Genomic DNA, 19035 nt, shown 5'->3' with positions numbered 1-19035 from the left:
AAAAAAAAAAAGAAAAGAAAAGAAATAGAAGTGCTAACTGATTTTACGTCTTCTAAGAAAAATCCCTGCAGATCTTTTAAAAAATTAAAAGTAAATAAAAAACACTTAACTCAGCAAAGTGTCTTGAGCCTTGCTACCCTCTTTGTTTGGCTTCCTGCCAGGGGATACTGGCCATTTTTTTAGCCACCTCCACAAATACCACAATCCTTTGGGATTTTTTTTCCAACTCAGATTCCAGAAATAATTTTAATTGCAGAAATTGGACATTGTACCCTAAGAGAAGGATGTTAATAAGCAATCTTAGTCTTTTATAGTGAAATCTTTTTCAAGATGATTGGTGAAACCCTGTCTCAAAAAAAGGGGGGGTAGAGAGAGAGAAGGGGGGAGATAGTTTGGGGAGGGGTAGGATCACAGTGTATAGGTATACAGTTTTTACAACCTTTTGATATGGGGTCAACCTCTTCTATATAGCCCACCATCCGGCAGAGGTAGTGGAAGAGAAAAGTTATTAGGACGTGGGGGAAGTGAACCTGCTCAGCAATAGTTCTTTGGGGGTGAGCTCAATCTTCTTGGGCAGCAGTTCAGTCCCTTAGCAAACATCAGATTCGACTCAGCAGCTGCAGTCCAGTCCTCTCAGCAAGCAGATACCAGGCAGCTGTAGTTCAATCTTGAAGAAGCCACCAGGCTCGCCAAGTGGCCTAAGGCGAGGCCACGAAGGGGCAAGCTGCCACAGAAACCTCAGGAGAAGTTCTTGGTGAGTTTCTCTCAGTGTCGGAGTTATCACAAGCCGAGCTCAACAACGCTATGTAAGACGAACAAACACATGCTTGTTGTTAGCAAAGAATGATGAGGTGGGGCAAACCAAACCAAGGCTCAGTGCTCATCTCCCACTCTCTGTGAGGTCATATTTATACTCCTTTATCAAGCACCTGTCCTTTCAAGCGTCTGCTATATCCAAACATCTTTCACCGTGTCTGCTTCAGGAAAACAATCTTCCATATGTCTGCTTTTGCAAGACACACCTTCACCTGTGTGCCCCAGCAAAACCTCATTTGACATAACTATCCAAAGAACTATAAGTTTCCACTTCAACAGTGATGGAGAAATTCCTAAATAAACTTGGCCTTTCTTCACAGTTCATTTGAAGAAAATGACATTAGGTCCATTTATGGATGTTTGCATGAAAAAAAAAAAGAAATGGCAGGAAACATGGAGCTATTTCCCAAATAATATGTCAAGCAAAGATGTCTGAAGTAGCCAACATCATACTTTTATTGTTCCTTTTGTTTTCTGAAACAGAGTCCTACTTGGTTTAGACTGGCCTTGAACTCTTTTAAGATTGATATCTCTCTTCCTCCCTTACTCTCTACTTCCCTCCATTCATCCATTCTATCTATCTATCCATCTCACTGTGTAGCCCAGAGTTTACAGGTGTGAGTCATCACAACCACTGTGATTGCTTTCTAGTTGTACCCCTCTAATTGATACCCAGATTCGGACCCTGGTGAAAGGATTTTGAACTGTGGTGTTTTTATTACACATACAGAGTTTTCTGCTCTTACCGAAGCCTAATGATTTAATCACAGTATTTGTTTTCTGTTCTCAACAATAGCAGATACTTGGTTTGGTAAAGTCAGGGGTAACTTTTAAAAGGATTTATTTTTATTTTGTATGTGTAAGTGTTTTGTCTGCATGTATATATGTACACCATGTGCACACCCTCTGCCCACAGCGGCCAGAAGAGGGCGTTAGATCCCCTGGAGCTGGTTACAAACTGTTGGGAGCCATGTCACGGGGGCTTAGAACTGATCACCTGCTCTTTGTAAGAGAAGCAAGTGTTCTTAACTGCTGAACAATTTCTGCATCCCCAAGAAATATTTTATTTTTGTTTGTGTATTTATTTACTTACTTCTGTTTTGTTTTTTGAGATAGAGTTTTTCTGTGTAGCTCTGGATATCCTGGAGCTCACTCTGTAGACCAGGTTGGCCTGGAACTCAGAAATCCTCCTGCCTCTGCCTCCCAAGTGCTGGGATTAAAGGCGTGCACAACCACTGCCTGGCTTTGAGATACTTTTTAAATAAGTACTTTTTCTTCTTTTTTTTCAGTGGAGGGAACCCAGGGCACCATACACGATATCAGTCTCTGAGCTGTGTACCCAGCCACAGTTTTTACTTTGAAATTAGAAAGTGAAAACAGGAATATGAAAGCTAGGTGAGGTTTTCTTGTTTTTGTCTTTAAGGATTTATTTTATGTGTATGAGTGTTTTGCCTGCGTGCATTTGTATACGCCAAATGTGTGCCTGTTCTCTCAGAGGTTAGAACAAGTGTAGGGTCCCCAGAACTGCAGTGATAGATGGTTGTGAGCTACCATACAGGTACTAGGAATCAAATCAAGTCTTACGCAAGAGTAACCCGCGCTCGTAGCCATGAAGCCGTTTCTCCAGCCCCAGCTGGGTTTGGTTTTTTTTTTTTTTTTTTTTTTTTTTTTTCGAGACAGGGTTTCTCTGTGTAGCCCTGGCTGTCCTGGAACTCACTTTGTAGACCAGGCTGGCCTTGTCCCGAGTGCTGGGATTAAAGGCGTGCACCACCACACCCTGCTGATTTTTGTTTTTAAATTATGTCATCCTAAAACCAAAACCAAAACCAGGAAAGCTTTGTCATCCTTTCCTTGTTAAAACTTGTCTTGTGTGTTTCTTTGTAGATGGTCTCTTCCTATGGCACTGTCTATTTGCCACCGTGGCTCTGGAATAGCCTTGAGTGGAGGTATGTATGTGTATTATACACACAGGGACACACACACACATACATGCGCACACATATCCTGGAGGAGCTGCTGTTTCTCTGACTCTCCTCATCCCTGCCTTCTATGAACCCAGTACCTTGATTTAGAATGCCTGTGAGTCCTTAGAGCTTTACTTTTTTTTTCTTTTCTATTTTTGGTTTTAATTTTTTTGAGACAGGGTTTCTCTGTGTAGCCCTGGCTGTCCTGGAACTCACTCTGTAGACCAGGCTGGCCTCAAACTCATGGAGCTCCATCTGCCTCTGCCTCATAAGTACTGGGACTAAAGTGAACCACTGCCTGGTTCACTTTAGAGGACTGGGGTTTGGTTTGGTTCCTAGGGTAGCTCACACCCATCGATAATTCTAGTTCCAGGGGATCCACTGCCCTCTTCTGGCTTCCATGGACACAAGGCACATAGTTGGTACACATAAGCAGTTGTAATCCCATATACATAAAACAAAATACAAACAAATCTTTTAAAAGTATTAAAAAAAGAAAACAACAAAAAACAAGACCAGGTAGCCTTTATTCTGATTTAAAAAAAAAAGGTACGTGAAGAATTCCCAGCTAGTCATGGTAGTACATGCTTATTTTTAGTTATTTATTTTTACTTTATGTGCATTGGTGTTCTTCCTGCTTGTATGTGTGTGTGAGTGTCAGGTCCCCTAGAACTGGAGATGCAGGCAGTCGTGAGCTGCCATGTGGGTGTTGGGAATTGAACCCAGGTCCTTTGGAAGAGCAGTCAGTGCTTTTAACTGCTGAGCCATCTCTCTAGCCTAGTGGTGCGTCCTTTTTTTTTTTTTTTTTTAGATTTATTTATTATTATATGTAAGTTCACTGTAGCTGTCTTCAGATGCACCAGAAGAGGACGTCAGATCTCATTTCGGATGGTTGTGAGCCACCATGTGGTTGCTGGGATTTGAACTCAGGACCTTCAGAAGAGCAGTTGGTGCTCTTAACCACTGGTGGTACGTCCTTTTAATCCCAGCACTCAGGAGGCAAAGGCAGGCCAATCTCTGAGGTGGAGGCCAGCCTGGTCTACATGAACAGAGTTGCTGCTTCCTTGAGATTCCCTAGAGCGCCACTTGTGATGAGAAGATAAGGAGGGTTTAATTAGCTACATATACTTCTGAATGTAGGCTGTGGTGATTGCTGGCTTTATTAGTAATTGACATAGTTAATCTTTGACATCTCAGAAAATGTCTGCTCGTTTATAGTTTAAAGTCTTGTTCTCAGCCCGTTGCACATTGTGAGTACCTTGTTTTGGTGTCTGTGTTCCCAAGATGGGAATGCATGGGGAAGCAGTCACCAGGAGAGGACGTGCTGACAAGTGCTTTACTGTACGCCAGTGCAAATCCTCCACCCTCTGTCTCCCACGTGCTGGGATGATAGGCATGCATAACCATACAGGCTTTGTTTGTTAATTATATTTACATTTTTAAGTATTTTGCCTGTATGTATATCTATGTACCATGTGCATGCCAAATCCCCGAATTGGCCAGAAGATGACATTGGCTCCCCTAGAATTGGAGTTGCGGGTGGTATGAACATTAATACCACTTGGGTGCTGGAAAATGAACCCGGGTCCTCTGGAAGAGAAGCCAGTACTCTTAACTATTGAGCCTACATGTTATATACAGTATATTTTTATTATTTTTAATTATATGTATAGATTTGTAGGGTATGTACACATGAGAATAGGTGCTCTCGAAGGCTGGGGGGGGGGGGCTATGATTCCCCTGGAGTGGGAATTACAGGTGGTGCCAGCTTCTCAGTGTGGGTTTTTGGGAACCAAACTCAGGTTCTCTACAGCATCAGTGTGCACCTGTAACTGCTGAGCCACCTCTCTGGTCCCTTATGCATGGTTTTATGTGGCCCTAGATTTTAAAACCAGGGCTTATATATTTTGGCAAGTGATCTACATCCCTAGATGGCTACAAATTTTCTCTTATTTCAAAGTGGTTTAGGATTATATCAGGTGTCAAGAGCTGTCATAGAACCCAGTTTAATGCATTCCGTTCTTTGTAACTGATAGCTGTGTGTTCTCTCTCAGGGGTCTCTCTTTTTGGCCTCTCGGCACTGCTGCTTCCTGGGAACTTTGAGTCGTATTTGATGTTTGTGAAGTCCCTGTGTTTGGGGCCAACAATGATCTACGCAGCTAAATTTGTGCTTGTCTTCCCACTCATGTACCACTCACTGAACGGGGTCCGACACTTGGTAAGTTACTTGTGGGAGAAGAGCAGGAGGGCTAGGAGGCTCATTCCCTTGTTTCTGAGCATAGTGTTCTTTTTCCTTTTCCTACCCTCCCATCCCCCTCTTTTTGATGCTAGGGTCACTGAACCAAGAGCCTTACTGTGCTTGAGCTACGCCTCTAACCTTAGAGCTAGTCTTTGTTTGCTTCTGAGACAGAGTCTCTCACTGTGTAACCCTGGTGGGCCTGGACCATTCTATATAGATCAGGATGGCCTTGAATTTGGGAATTTCCTCCTGACTCTGCATCCCAGGTGCTGGAATTCTAAGCATGAGACACCATATATAGCCTAACCTTATTTGACTGTCTGTTTTAATTTTACTTATTTATGTTTTATTCAGTGTGGTGTGTGTGTGTGTGTGTGTGTGTGTGTGTGTGTTGTACACACACCTGTGTATGTGTGTCAGTGGTCCTGGGCTTGCCTCTTCCTGAGCCGTCCTGCCAGCCCTCCAGTACCATTCTTAAGGCTAATTGTACTGGGTCTTTACTGAAGTCCTTGTGGCAAAAGCTAAACAAGGTTTCTCCTGCATTCCTTTGTGAGTGTGGGTGAGGTCAGTACTGAAAGGGATTAGTGTGAACTTTCCCGCTTTCAAGAGGGATATCATTAGTAAAAGACCCCCGAGACCAGGGCTGGCAAAGAAGACATACCGAGGAGTTAATATGAGCTGGTCCTGTTATTGGTCAGGTGATCTTGACCCTGGGCATTCATTATGCACTAGGCAAGCCGCTCCTGCCTTCAGCCGAAGTCTTTCTTCCCTGAGCCACAAGTCTGATCAGACTCCAGAGTGGGGTTTGGCTTTCCTCTCTCTGACTGTATTGAGTAGCTGGAGAAAACGAGAGTAAGCACAGATTAGGTGCCAAAGGCCATAGGATGCTGGTGGTGGTGGTTGTTACAGTTTGTTACTGTGGTACTGGGAATTGAACCCAGGACCTTGTGCATGCTAGACAGGTGCTGTACTCCATGTACCACGTAGCTGTATCTCCTGTCCTTTTGAAACTTTTTCCATGTTAAAATTTTATTTTTGAATATGTTGTCTTTGTGTGTGTGTGAGTGTGTGTGTGTGTGTGTGTGTGTGTGTGTGCACGCGCGCGTGCACCATGTACATAGTTGGTCCCTGTGGAAGCCAGAAGAGGGTGTGACTATGAGCCACCTTGTGTGTAGGAAGCACACCTGGGTCCTCTAGAAGAACAGACAGTGATCTTAACACTGAGCTGTCTCCTCCAACCCCACCCCCCATCCTGGCCACCAAGAAGGTCTTATATAGTCAAGATTGGCTTCAAATTCACTACTTAGACAAGAATGACCTTGAAACTCTTACTCTCCTGCCTCTAACTCAATTGCCAACTGCTGGGATTGTAACTGGGTGATGCCATTTTTGGCTTTTTGAGGACAGGGTCTCATAAAACCTAGGTTGGCCTTAAATTTGCTGTGTATCCAAGGCTGGCTTTGAACCCACATTACTGCTGTATTTCAGAGAGGGCTCACTGCATTGCCCAGGCTTTCCTGGTCCTCACTCTGTAAGCAGCTGGTCCTGGAGTTCACTGCCTTCCTGCCTTGCCCCTCAGTAGCTGCCATTGCATTCCTGAGCCTCTATTCAGTCTTGACCAGGATTCTAAATTCAGATCTTTTTTTTTTTTAAGATTTATTTATTTGTTATATGTAAGTACACTATAGCTGTCTTCAGACACCCCCAGAAGAGGGCATCAGATCTCATTACGGATGGTTGTGAGCCACAATCCGTAATGTGGTTGCTGGGAATTGAACTCAGGACCTTTGGAAGAACAGTCAATGCTCTTAACCGCTGAGCCATCTCTCCAGCCCTAAATTCAGATCTTGAAGTCAGGAATATGATAGTCAGCTGACAACTGTTCATGTTACCTTCTGCGTTGATCCTAACACTACATGGTGCTAGTTCAAGTTGGAGCTAGGCCTTGGGACCTGTCCCCAACATCTTATATTGAGTGGGTGGAGGGGAGACCACATGCTGCCATCATTTGGACCCAAACCTCAAAGGCAGAGGCAGGCAAATCTCTGATTTCCAAGCCAGACTGGTCTACTTAGCACATTTCAGATTAGAAACTCTGTCTTAAACACATCCACATCCAACAGCAGCATCAACAACAGCAACAAATAGAAGTCAGCACTCTGAGAAGCGGATCAAGACTGTCTTTGGTCTCATAAGTTTCAGGCTAGGCTTGGCTATGTGAAATTCAGTCTCAAAACGAAATAAAATCTGATGTCCTGGATTTTGTTTGTCTTTTTGCCTTTCTCTCTTATTTTTATTTTTATTTATTTATTTATTTATTTTGGTTTTCCAAGACAGGGTTTCTCTGTATAGCCCTGGCTGTCCTGGAACCAGGGTGGCCTCGAATTCAGAAATCCTCCTGCCTCTGCCTTCCAAGTGCTGGGATTAAAGGCCTACACCACCACTGCCCGGCTCTTTTTTATTTTTTTAAGACAGTCTTTCATGGAGGGTTGGCCTTAAACTGGTTGTATGTAAAAGGATGACCTTGAACTCCTGATTCTCCTGCTTCTGCTTCTGGAATTATGCCAACACATCCAGCTCTTATCTTTAAATACCTACTTTTATTTTATGTACATTGAGTGTTTTGGCTGCATGTGTGTTAGTATGTTGTATATGTGCCTGGTACCCACAGAGGCTAGGAGAGAAGGGTAGATCCCCTGGAATTGGGTTAGAAATGGTGGTAAGCCACTATGTGGGTGCCGGGAGTCAGCCCCGGATCCTAACCACTGAACCATCTCTCCAACACCAGTTCAAAAGGAATGAAAGCTTGCTCAAACCTGCCTCGGGGTCAGAGTGTTTTAAGAATTCGTATTTGTGACCCACTAGTCTTCCATCCTTCCAGACGTAATTCAAGTGCATTGTTTTCCAGTCTTCATTATTTCTGAACCCAAGCGAAATATTGGTTGGATGCTTTTGCCTTAGTCTGACCTTTTATAGCCGCTACCTCAGAGCCAGCCTTAGAGACAGACATTCTCTGGATTCCAGTCTGGTCCAATAGACAGTTGAGTGAGGGAAAAAAAAGCAAGAGCTAAATGATGTATTACATTAAGTGTATTTATCAAGTGTTCCCCCGAGCAGTGTTCAGTTTGATTTGAAGTGATTCCTGAGGGAGACAGTAGAGAGAAAAGAGTTTCATTAATGGCGTTTGACTCCACAGAACAAAGCTCTGTAAAGAGAATCAGTTGAAGGCCTGGCATCCTGGCTCAGGCAGGCACTTCTTTCTGTTAGTTTTGTCTTATACTGAGTTGGACTGGGGGGTCATTTGGCAGTTATAGAATTCAGGCTGCCTTGGTTCCTGCCTGTTATGGTAATCTCTATTGAGATAAAGTGGGCACCTAAAGACTTTACTTAAGCCCTAAATCTGCTTTTGTGTTTTTCTTTTGACAAGCATTAGCTCTGGGTATAGGTCAGGTTTTAATGAAATTGTGTTCTTAGCAGTTGCCTGGCTGAAAGATCTAATAAGGTAAAGGAAAATGGTATGGTTGGTCCTGAGTTCAAATCCCAGCAACCACATGGTGGCTCATAGCCATCTGTAGTGAGATCTGATGCCCTCTTCTGGTGTGTTTGAAGACAGCTACAGTGTACTCACATAAATAAATAAATCTTTAAAAAAGATTAATTTAAAAAAAAAAAAAGAAATTTGAATGTATCCTAAGTCAATATAGGGAAGTCCTGGTTGGGAGAGGATAAAAAGCAAAGAAAGAGAAAAACATGGGGTGGTGGCGCACACCTTTAATCCCAGTTCTCAAGAGGCAGAAGCAGACGAATCTCTGTGAGTTTGAAGCCAGCCTGGTCTATAAAGCAAGTTCCAGGACAGATAGGGCTACATAGGGAAACCCTGTCTCAAAAACAAAACAAACAAACAACAACAACAAAACAGAGCTGGATTGCTCAGCAGTTAAGAGCATTGGACGCTCTCCTAGAGGGCCAAGGTTCAAATCCCAGCACCCACGTGGCAGCTTAAAACTGTAACTTGAGTTCCAGGGATCTGATACCCTCAAACATACATGTAAGACACCAATGCACATCAAATAATTTAAAAAACATTACAAACAAACAAAAAAAAAAAAACTAGGCATGGTGGTGTACAAGTTTAATCTCAGTACTTGAGAAGCAGAGGAAGGTGGGTCTCTGAGTTGAAAGCCAGCCTTGTCTACAAAGCAAGTTCCAGGATACTACATAGAGAAACCCTGTCTCAAAAAACCAACCAACAAAACAAAAAGAGATCTTAGAGGGAGTTCTAGCTCAGTTGGTAGAATACTTGTCTAGCATTTACAAAGCCCTGGGTTTGATCCCCAGTACCACGTGAACTGAGTATTGTAATCCCAGTGTTCAGAAGGTGGAGGCAGGAGGATCAGAAGTTCAAGGTTTTTCTACACGACGAGTTCAAAACCTGCCAAGATCCTGTCTCCAAAGAGGAGAGGAGGAGTCAGTGCTAGGCTCCAGTCCATCAGACCTCAAGGACGATCTCTCTAAAGAAGAGTTCTGTGACTGTGTCTACTGTGCATCATATTCCCTTTCAGAGATTCACAGACTGTGTTAGTAAACTGCTTAAGAATCTTGGAGTTATAGCCCCAGAACTTTGACCACATTCACTTAATGTCACACACAATGCAGAAGTACATTTGGTCCAGATATGATGAACACCTGTAACCCCAGCACTTAAGAAATTTAGGCAGGAGGATCTTGAGTTGAGTCCATCCTGGGATACACGATGAATTCTACACTAATCTGAATCATATAACAAGATCTCCCCCACCCCAGCCGAGAGCTCTACCAAGTGAAATCCCCAAGCCCATATAACAAGATTCTATCTCAGAAAACAAAACTATGCTTTGAAGGAATACCTTTCCAGAAACACTGATCTAGATGTGCTGTCACGTAGGGAGAGGAGATTATATCTGTTCAGTCTGGAAGCTTTTGCGTGGAGGACCTTTGGTGTTCTGAAGAAAGTCACCCATCACTACCATCACTACTTGATTTTCAGTCTCTGGGGAGTGGGTGGTAGGGACCGTACTGTGGCTTTCAGAAGCGTGAAACTGGGGCATAGGGATGTGGTGCTTTTCTCTGGAACCCCAAAAAAGGGAAGTAACCCATTCAGTAGGTAGAACATTTCTGAGACAGGAGTTGTAAGAATGACTGGGGTTCTAATTGCTGAAAATAAAAATAAAACTTGTCATCCCCTCTTTTTTCTACAGCTATGGGACCTAGGAAAAGGCCTGGCGATACCCCAGGTCTGGATGTCTGGAGTGGCGGTCGTGGTTCTTGCTGTGTTGTCCTCTGGTGGGCTGGCCGCCCTGTGAAGAGCTGGAGTTCCCAGTACTCCTGTGTATCATCAAACTGATTTATATTCCTGTTTATCACTCTCCCCACCCCACACCCACCCCCAGCCACCCAAGCTCTCCTGATTTGTTCAGATGCCACATGCTTTGAATCCTCTTGGAGTGGCTTAAAGACCTGTCGTAGTAGGAAAGGGTCATTCTCCCTGGGCCTGGCTCCACATTTGACTGATTTGTGCTGAGGGTCAGCTTTCTGCTACTTCTTGCTGAGACAGTGGAAACAATGCCAGTTCTGTGACCACCCTGAGTGCCACTGCCTGTGGGCTGCTGGCTTAAAGGACACTTCTGTCCATTGGTCAGCTCAGGCCTTTAGCACCCACTCATCATGACTGAGAGGAGAGAGGTGGAGGAGGAGGAGGAGGATTGTCCTGCTCCGCTAGAGGGAGATAAAGAGCAGCTGGGATCTTGGGAGCTCTCGCCTGGGGGGGATATACAGCTTTTGATGTATGAGGAAGAGCAAAAAGATTGTATTACGTTTCTGTTTTTCATTTCTAGGAAAATACACCTTTAATGTCATATTTTCTAATCTAAATTCATGTACCGTCTTTCTTTGGAAACGATTAAAGTACTACTCATTTTATGCTTGACTGTTTGGAATCTAGTGACAGTCAGTAGAAAGGGTGTAATCTCTGCGCCTCCCTTTGGATCTGGACATTTACATCCTCCAGTATGGAGGGAAATAGTTTCCCCAACAACTGCCACTGGGAAAAAAGTGAGGTAATCACATCCAAGTAGTGGAGAGATTTTGGTCAAGGAAAGAACAGTAAGAAGTCAGTTAAGCATGCTGAGGGCTTTTGGGGTGTTACAGGGCCCAGTCATGGATGGCCAGCTTTGTACTTCAGCAGATCATTTGGAGTACCAGTGGAGGTGGAGGCTAAGGGCTAAATAGATTTGGGGGGAGGCAGGGGAAGTAGAAGAGAATTCTTTAAAAGGGGCAGGATTGGAGGTGTCAGAATTCTTGAAAATATATATACAGTGGGAGAACTTTGCTTCTTTACCCCTACTGAGACCCTGGATCCTTAACCAAGAGTGCTTTGTTTGTGGTGCTAGGGGTCAAAGTCAGGTCCTTGTGCATGTTAGTGAGCACTGTACCACTAGACCAGTTCCCAGGAGTGCTGTTTTGATAGATTTTTGCCAACTCTGGAGTAAGAGCGCCATCTTGGGACTAGAAATTTGGTTCCGTTATCATATGCCCAAGGCCTGTGGTTCAATCCCCACCACCAAGAAAAACACTACTCCAAGAGATTGATCAAAGCACTGGATTGAAGAGTGATTGCTGGATGGCAGTTAGGCAGGAAGACAGCATGAACTCAAATCCGTGGCAGCGGAGGTGGGGTGGGCCAAAGTCAGGTTGGGTTGGGGGCTGTTTCATTAGTCTCTTGAAGTCTGTAGAAAGGGATTCATGTCTCCCCAACTGGCCTGGAACTCCTACCCAGACTACTGAGTGCATGCTACCACCACCCTCAGTCCTCAGCCTGTTCCTGATTCCAAGTAGTGTTTGGCCTCAAGCAACGATCACTTCCCACTCTCTAGACAGGCCCCGGGAGGTCTTGTGGTGCTAGGAATTCAGCCCAGGATCCCATCCGTGCTAGGCAAGCACTGAGACTGAGACAGGCCTCGCCAAGTACCCAGACCGATGTTGAACTGAGGACCCACCAGCTTCAGCCTCCCAAGTAGCTGGAATTACAGGACCATGCTACCACATCCAACTGCTGGGAGGTCCTGTAGAGTTCCTCCAGTGTCAGTCAGGTTGTCCTTTGAGTAAGGTCAGAGTTCATGGGGAAACACTTTGGCTTTAGACTTGGCAAGGGCACTAAATTTAACAAACAGTGCGGGAAATTAATGTGGACATTTTTACTTTTTTTTTGATGGCTTAGGGAAGGGAAGTAGATCACCTTTATTTTTCTTTGTAAGCCGGTCTGTAGGCTTATATATTTTTTTTTTAAGATTTATTTGTTTATTATTTGTAGCTATCTTCAGATAACCCAGAAGAGGGCATCTGATCTCATTATGGATGGTTGTGAGCCACCATGTGGTTGCTGAGATTTGAACTCAGGACCTTCAGAAGAGCAGTCAGTGCTCTTAACCACTGAGCCATCTCTCCAGCCCTGGCTTATATCTTTTAAAACCTAGTTTAATCAGGGCATTTAAAGGCTTTAACCTCCCTTCTAGCCCCCCACCCAGCAGAGGTAGTGGGAAGGAAAGGTTAGTAACCAGACATTTTTACTTCACTGGTCTGTCAAGATAACTCAGTGAGTGCAGGCTCTAGCCTCCAAGCCTGAGGACCCAAGTTTGATCCCAGGATCCACTGTCAGAAGGATCCACACTCTGTAAATTGTCTCTGGCTTCCATGTGCTTGAGGCACACCTCCATGCATACATAAAGTCAATGAATGCGTGTAATAAAACATTTTACGTGCTCTACTAAGTGACTGTACTTGTGAGTCTGAAAACATTGGCTATACAAAGTTTGGTTCTGAAGTTTTGCCCTTGTGTGGTGCAAACCAGCTTCCTCTTGGTCGTGTTGTGGGAGTCACTGACATTCTTAAGATTCAGTCTTTTCCCTCCCTGCTTCCCCAGCCTGCCTTGTAATTACTGATTTACAAAAGACAGACATAAACCAGGAGAAAACCCAGGTCAGTAAAAGATTTAACAATGTTTATTTCCCCAAATCTGCCTTCACTCCTAGCCCACCATTTCTCTGGTCCCACATTTCTGAATACAGGGTCTTACCTATTTCAGTCAGTCTCTAAAATGTCACCCTAGCGTGGCCTTTGCCTTGCATAGGTCTGGACCTCAGCTAGACTAGGACCTACTTGGTGCTCTTACACGGGCTCGGAGGTGGGTTGTTGGGAGAGTTGACTGGAGTTTGGGGACCTGGAGTGTGACCTGCAGAGGGGTGCGAGCTTTGCGGTTCATCTGGGTTGTCTCCTTGGATAACCGGGGAGCTGGGAATTATCGTTGGATTTGGTGCTTGTTGTACAGTCTTGGTGACAGATTTCTTCTGTTTCTTGTGACTGTCGGGATCGAAGGGCTGTTGGGGAAAGGTGGTATTTCTCATTAAGCCCAGATTATTCCCAGTCAGCCTCAGAATCAACTCTCTTTCTTAATAGGACCCCCGCAGGCAGGAGGGGTCAGGGTTTGAATTAAGAGCAGTTAAATTTAACCTCCCCTTGGAATTCTTTTCTACTGGGATTAGAGGTGGGGAACAAGGTAGCCGGCTTCTTCGTTTTCTGTTCCTTCAGACCTTAGTGATTAGGGACTGGGCAGCATGAGACAGATTTGAAGTCCCCTCCCCTTGCCAGAACAGTGATTGGCAGAACAGTTTTGAGGCTGGAAAGAAATGGAGACAGTGGGGGTTTGGGTTAAACAGGAAGGATAGATACCTTGCCTGAGATTTCAGGACGCAGCCCATTACAGGCGTTGAGGAGGTCAGGATTCTTGTGTATCCATTTGGTGAGGTTGTCGGCAGCTGTAGTTGTACGGGCGGTCAAGTTCACCTGAGCAGGTGGGATCTTCAGGGGCATTTGCCAGGTGCCCATGAAAGAACCCCAAGGACTTGCCTAAAGGAAAAGAGATTGCTCACCAGGTCTTCATGGCTGGTAGTGTCTGCTTGGCAGGGCTGGCTGGCTTCATGGCCACTGTTGTCTTGCAGGTGCTTACTAACATAACACCTGAGAGAGGGTCTAAGGCAGTGGGTTACCAAGTGAAAGGGAAGCTTTTCTTCCGTCAGTTTCTTCAGTTCAGCTGTTTTCCAGTCCCCTTCCTTCCAACTTAAATTTTTCTTTCTTAGGCTAAGTGTGATAAAGGAGTCCTGTGCATAAATATTGTCATCCGAAAACATTGCTTACATATTTTCAGGACTTCCATGTGCTAATAAGCTCAGCTCCGTCCTGGTGGATAGAGGGTTGGGGCATCACAGAATGGACTTTAGTTTTCTGTGTGACTGGAGCTCTGCTTTTATGTATCAGTTCTTTTTGTTGGTTTTGAGACAGCATCTCTCTCTCTCTCTCTCTCTCTCTCTCTCTCTCTCTCTCTCTCTCTCTCCCCCCTCTCCTTGGCTGTCCTGGGATTCACTGTGTAGACCAGGCTGGCCTCAAACTCACAGAGATCTTCCTGCCTCTGCCTATTGAGTATTAAATCCCCCCTGGGATTAAAGGTATATGCCACCACAACTAGCTAGCTCCTCCCCCACCCCCTTTTATTCTGGTAGAAGGGAGGTGGGGAATCTCACCTTGGAACGGGGCACTGAAGGCAAGAGATGCCCTCGATCGTTGGCGATGATCTGAGTGTAACCTTCATGGGCAGCAATTTTCTGTATTTTGGGGTGTAAAGAGAAGCACCTGAAGTGAAAGAGGGGCTTGGGGTAAAAGTATGGGAGAGAAACCCATGGACTGTTCAAGGGCTAAGGGACTTAGGTGACAGGGAGAACGTGAGGCCAGTCGCCGGAAACTGGCCTTGGAGGGGCACTGAGCTCGAATACCTCTTTTGTTGGCCTGGCAGGAGACCAGTTCTGCAGGTACCTGGGTGAGTAAGCTTTTTCATACTGTGGAGAGAAAGAGGAGAGTTCCTGTGAGGCTCAGAGGCTCCCCCGTGAGATGGTGACGCTGTTCTCCACAGTTAGGTGATCTCTAACTCACTGTGGTAAGGGTATATAGGGAGGAAGCTACCTAAAGGGAGGTAGGCGCTAAGACCATGGGTTGCAGAGTATAAGGAGAGCTGACCTGGGCACTAAGTCTGGGAGGATAAACCTACCAGCTGGAGGGAAGGGTTGAGAACAGTATACTGACGCTTGTGTAGGAAGATGCCCTGACAAAACCCAACAGTGTGGATGCCAACCTACAAACAACACGGGAAGAAGAGAGCTAAATACAAAGAGAGAAGAGATTGTGTCTGACCTTGCCACGATGCAAATTGAACCCAGGATCTTGTGCGTGCTAGGTAAGTATGAGATTATAATCTGTTTGCTCAAGATGTGTACTGGGGGGTGTAGCTCTGAGTTACAGTGCTTATCTAGCATGTACAGAGCTATGGTCCTCAGCGCTAGTGGGGGAAAAGTGAATTTTAAGGAGCTGGTATAAAATAGGTTTTGTGTGTGTGTGTGTGTGTGTGTGTGTGTGGTTAGACTATTTTGTTTTTAAAAATACAATTAAATGTTAATGTTTGAGATTTATTGTGTTCTACTGAGCATTACAAAATTTAATTTTTAATTTTCGCATAGCTGCTAAAACCTTTAAAACTATGTTTGTGACTCACTGCTGGGGACTGCTAGACCAAGGGATGGTAACCAAGTCCACATAGCTACCTCCTTTTGGAAGGCCAAGGGGCAGAAAACGCCACTTTATTTATTTATTTACTTACTTACTTACTTATTTACTTATTTATTTATTTGAGGCTGGGTTCCACCCTTCTGCCCCTGTCTCCCTGGCAAGAATGGTTTTTATTTGTAAAAACAGACCGTTTGTAAAACTATTTGTAAAAAATAAAACAACCATTTGTGTTGCTTTGACAGAAGGTAGTTGGCCAAGATGGCACACACCTGTAAGCCTCACTCATAGCAGAGGAAGGTAGGAGGGTTGTGACTTTGTGGTCCAGTCTGGGAGAGGTAGGCAGTAGCAAGGCCTTACCTACCTATCTACCTACCTACCTACCTACCTACCTACACACATACGCATAGACGAAGCAAAAGAACAACACTAAACTGGGAATACTAAAGAAGGAACATATTTTCTCCAAAATAATTCCAAAAATGTGTAGACAATATTTTGTTGTTTTTTTTTTTTTTTTTTTTTTNTTCAGACAGGGTCTTACCACGAGACTCTGGCTGGCCTGGAACTCTCTGTGTAGACCAGGCTGACCTCGAACTATCAGTGATTATTTTGTCTCTCTTTGTTTTCATTCTCTCTCTCTCTCTCTCTCTCTCTCTCGGGGGGGGGGGGGAGGGCTTCTCTTGAAGCTCAGGTTAGCCTTGTACTCAGTATGTAGCCCCAGAATGCCTTGAACAGCCATCCTCCTGCCTCGGGGACCACTGGGGAGCATCTCTACACCTATATTTTGAATTTTTCTGAAACAAATTAGTGCTAACTTTCATGTAAGTGGATATGACTGACTTCCAAAGCCTAAACTGCTTACTCTGGCCTGTAAAAATAGAATCACTGCTTCCTGGCTTAGGGTCTACAAATTTAACTCGGGTCCTTTTTGCTTGTTCCTGGGCCCTCCCAACCATGAGATGAAACACCGCCTGAACCCAGGCAGCGTCTGATGGGAGCGGGTAGGTCAGGGGTGGATCTGGGACGTAAAATCAAGTGTAAAAGGGTGAAGAGCAAGAACTCACCTGGTTGGCGCTGTAGTTAGTGGCCATGATCTACTGCTGTTTACACTTGTTGCCTGGCAACCGCAGAAGGCCCGCCTTCTGGGAGTAACTCCCGGTCAGCAGGGGTTCGGCGACATTCTGTGGTTCATGCTACCCTCTTCCTTTCTCTCTGAAACTTAGGTTCATTTTCATTTTAGAATATAGAGGCCCAAACAAACATGAGAAAATGAACTGAGAAGTTCATTGACTACCCGATCCTCCTGCCTCAGCTTCCAAAATCCCGGGACCACTGAGCAGGACCAGTGCACCCGCCTCAGTTACTATACTTTGAATTTTTCCAAAACAAATCAGGGATAACTTTCATGTAAAAAGCTCTTTCCCCAACATAAGTCTGCTTCAGAATTTCCAGGTTGTCTTTGAATGACATCTTCAACTATTTAAACAAACTTTGAGACCCCCAGAGCAGAGTGTGTGAGGCACTGTGGTATAATGAGCCTAACCCCTCTCATCCATCACATACTGTAGTGGTGGCCTGCTTTGTACATGGAAGGATACGGTGAATGCTCTTATGCCCCTCCCACTTGTGCAAGCATCTCTGAGCTCAGTGAGACACATACTCAACTCGCGCACACGAGAGCATGGTGATGCCTTTAATCTCAGAATTTAGAGGAGTCAGACCTCTAAATTTGAGGCCAGCCAGGGATGCATAGTGAGTTCCAGGCCAGCCAGGGATGCCTAGAAAGACCTTTATCTCAACAACCAAACAACAAGAACTGAAGTCCACGTGAAAGTGGGAAGAGGGTATAGGGGGAAGCAGATGGGGTCCACTGTGAGGGGGAGAGGCATAAGAGCAAAAGAGGGTGAGTGCAATCAGAATCCTACGTGTATGAAAATGTCACAGTGAAACCCATTATTCTATAAATCATAGGTACTGGTTTAAAGGACATGGGGTGGGGAAGGGAGCTGGAGAGGTGGCTCAGTGATTGAGGGTGCTCTCTGCTCTTCCAGTGGAACCAAGTTGACTTTCCCAGCACCCATGGCTCTCAGCCTCTGTAACCACAGCTATGTGGAATCTAACCCCCTCTTCTGAAACAGCTACCTCAACTCACACATATGATTTAAAAAAAATTTTTTTTTCAAGAAAGCAAGCTGCATGTGGTAGTTTATACCTGCAATCCCAGCCTTTGGGATGCTGAAGCAGGAGGATGGCTCCAAGTTTGGGTTACTTGAGACTGCCTCCAAAAATTCAGTGGAGAGATAATTGTTAGTTCTTTCTTTCCCTAAAATCTTTATCTTACCCAACCTAGCATAGAGATAGTCCTGATAATGGGTAAGAGCAGCTCTTATTACAGGCTCTGACAGTTCACAGCTGGGTAATGTGGCATAGGCCAGTAGCCCCGTGTGCTCTGTCCCTGTGGCTCTCATTACTCTCTAAAGTGATGGAGGACACAGGAGTTATTTTAGGATCAAGGGCTGTCTCTGCTCTCGAACATCCATTTTGCCCACAAGAGGCAAAGTGACAGCTCTGTACCCATGGCTTCTCTGGGAATTGCTGTCTTCGTTACCAACTATTAAGGCAGTTTTTCCTCGGCTCTGTGGGCAGTGTGTGAACTCAGACCTAAGTGAGGACAACCATTAGTGTCCATCCTGGAGCCAAATTATCTGAGTGAAATTCTGGCTGGGCTCGGAAAATGAGGCCTTAGAAAAGTTCATCAGCCCGGGCTTTAGCGACCTTGCATGAGAAGTGAAGACTGCCCATTCCTTGGAGCATTAACTATATGCAACATGGCCTGGAAGGCACTTCATGCAAAGAGGGCTCAAGAATTTTAACATTGTTATTGGCTTAAGAGTGCCTGGGGTGGAGGTAGGAGGTGAATGTGATGGTGCACACTTTTAATCCCAAAAATTGGGAGCCAGAGCTGGTGGATCTCTGTGAGTTTGAGGTCAGCCTGGTCGACATAGACTGTATGTAGCCCTGGTGAGTTCGAGGTCAGCCTGGTCTACACAGTGAGTTCCCAGTCAGCTATGGCTACACAGTCTTAATGTGTCTCAAAACAACAACAAAAAGAGTATCCAGAGGTGACCAGCAGATGGCTCAATGAGTAAAAAACTACTTGCCTGAGAAGCCTGATGACCTGAGTGTTGTCTCTCAGAACCCACGTGACAAAGCCAACTGTACCTGTAAGCCACACACTCCTCTACCTAGACAAGTGTGCAAGATAGCACCCACCTGGGCTGGAGAGAAGGTTCAGCGGTTAAGCTCAACAACTGTTCTTCCTGAATTCAATTCCCAGCAACCACATGGTGGCTCACAACCATCTGTAAT

The 19035-nt window shown here is 45.0% G+C and overlaps 2 protein-coding genes across 2 annotated transcripts in view; one reads left to right on the top strand and one right to left on the bottom strand.

Moving 5' to 3' along the window:
* Sdhc (succinate dehydrogenase complex subunit C) overlaps positions 1–10984 on the top strand; it is a 19724-nt gene extending 8740 nt beyond the window's left edge. Inside the window, exons 4-6 of the mRNA XM_021198737.1 lie at positions 2701–2762; positions 4835–4998; positions 10257–10984. Of these exons, the coding sequence (XP_021054396.1) occupies positions 2701–2762; positions 4835–4998; positions 10257–10361 (331 nt within the window). The 3' untranslated portion in view covers positions 10362–10984. The remainder of the gene's footprint in view (positions 1–2700; positions 2763–4834; positions 4999–10256) is intronic.
* Positions 10985–13042: 2058 nt separating this feature from the next.
* On the bottom strand, positions 13043–16772 carry Cfap126 (cilia and flagella associated protein 126). Its single transcript, XM_021199226.1, has 5 exons — positions 16731–16772; positions 14880–14942; positions 14631–14711; positions 13783–13959; positions 13043–13430 (listed from the first exon to the last, which is right to left on the bottom strand). Exons 1-5 carry the CDS (start codon positions 16755–16757, stop codon positions 13209–13211), a joined length of 570 nt encoding a protein of 189 aa, XP_021054885.1. The 5' UTR covers positions 16758–16772; the 3' UTR covers positions 13043–13208.
* Positions 16773–19035: the final 2263 nt, after the last annotated feature.

This window comes from Mus pahari, chromosome 5, assembly GCF_900095145.1.
Source record: "Mus pahari chromosome 5, PAHARI_EIJ_v1.1, whole genome shotgun sequence".
NCBI lineage: Eukaryota > Metazoa > Chordata > Mammalia > Rodentia > Muridae > Mus > Mus pahari.
The sequence above is the reverse complement of the archived record's forward strand: the minus strand, read 5'-3'. Positions and strand labels throughout refer to the sequence as shown.

Excerpts from the sequence above, each read along its gene's own strand:
- Cfap126 (XM_021199226.1), bottom strand. The coding sequence starts at position 16,757 with ATGGCCACTAACTACAGCGCCAACCAG. Across the intron at positions 14,943-16,730 it reads CTAACTACAGCGCCAACCAG|TATGAAAAAGCTTACTCACC; the intron begins GTGAGTTCTTGC and ends TTCTCTCCACAG. Across the intron at positions 14,712-14,879 it reads CTGCCAGGCCAACAAAAGAG|AAAATTGCTGCCCATGAAGG; the intron begins GTATTCGAGCTC and ends CCCAAAATACAG.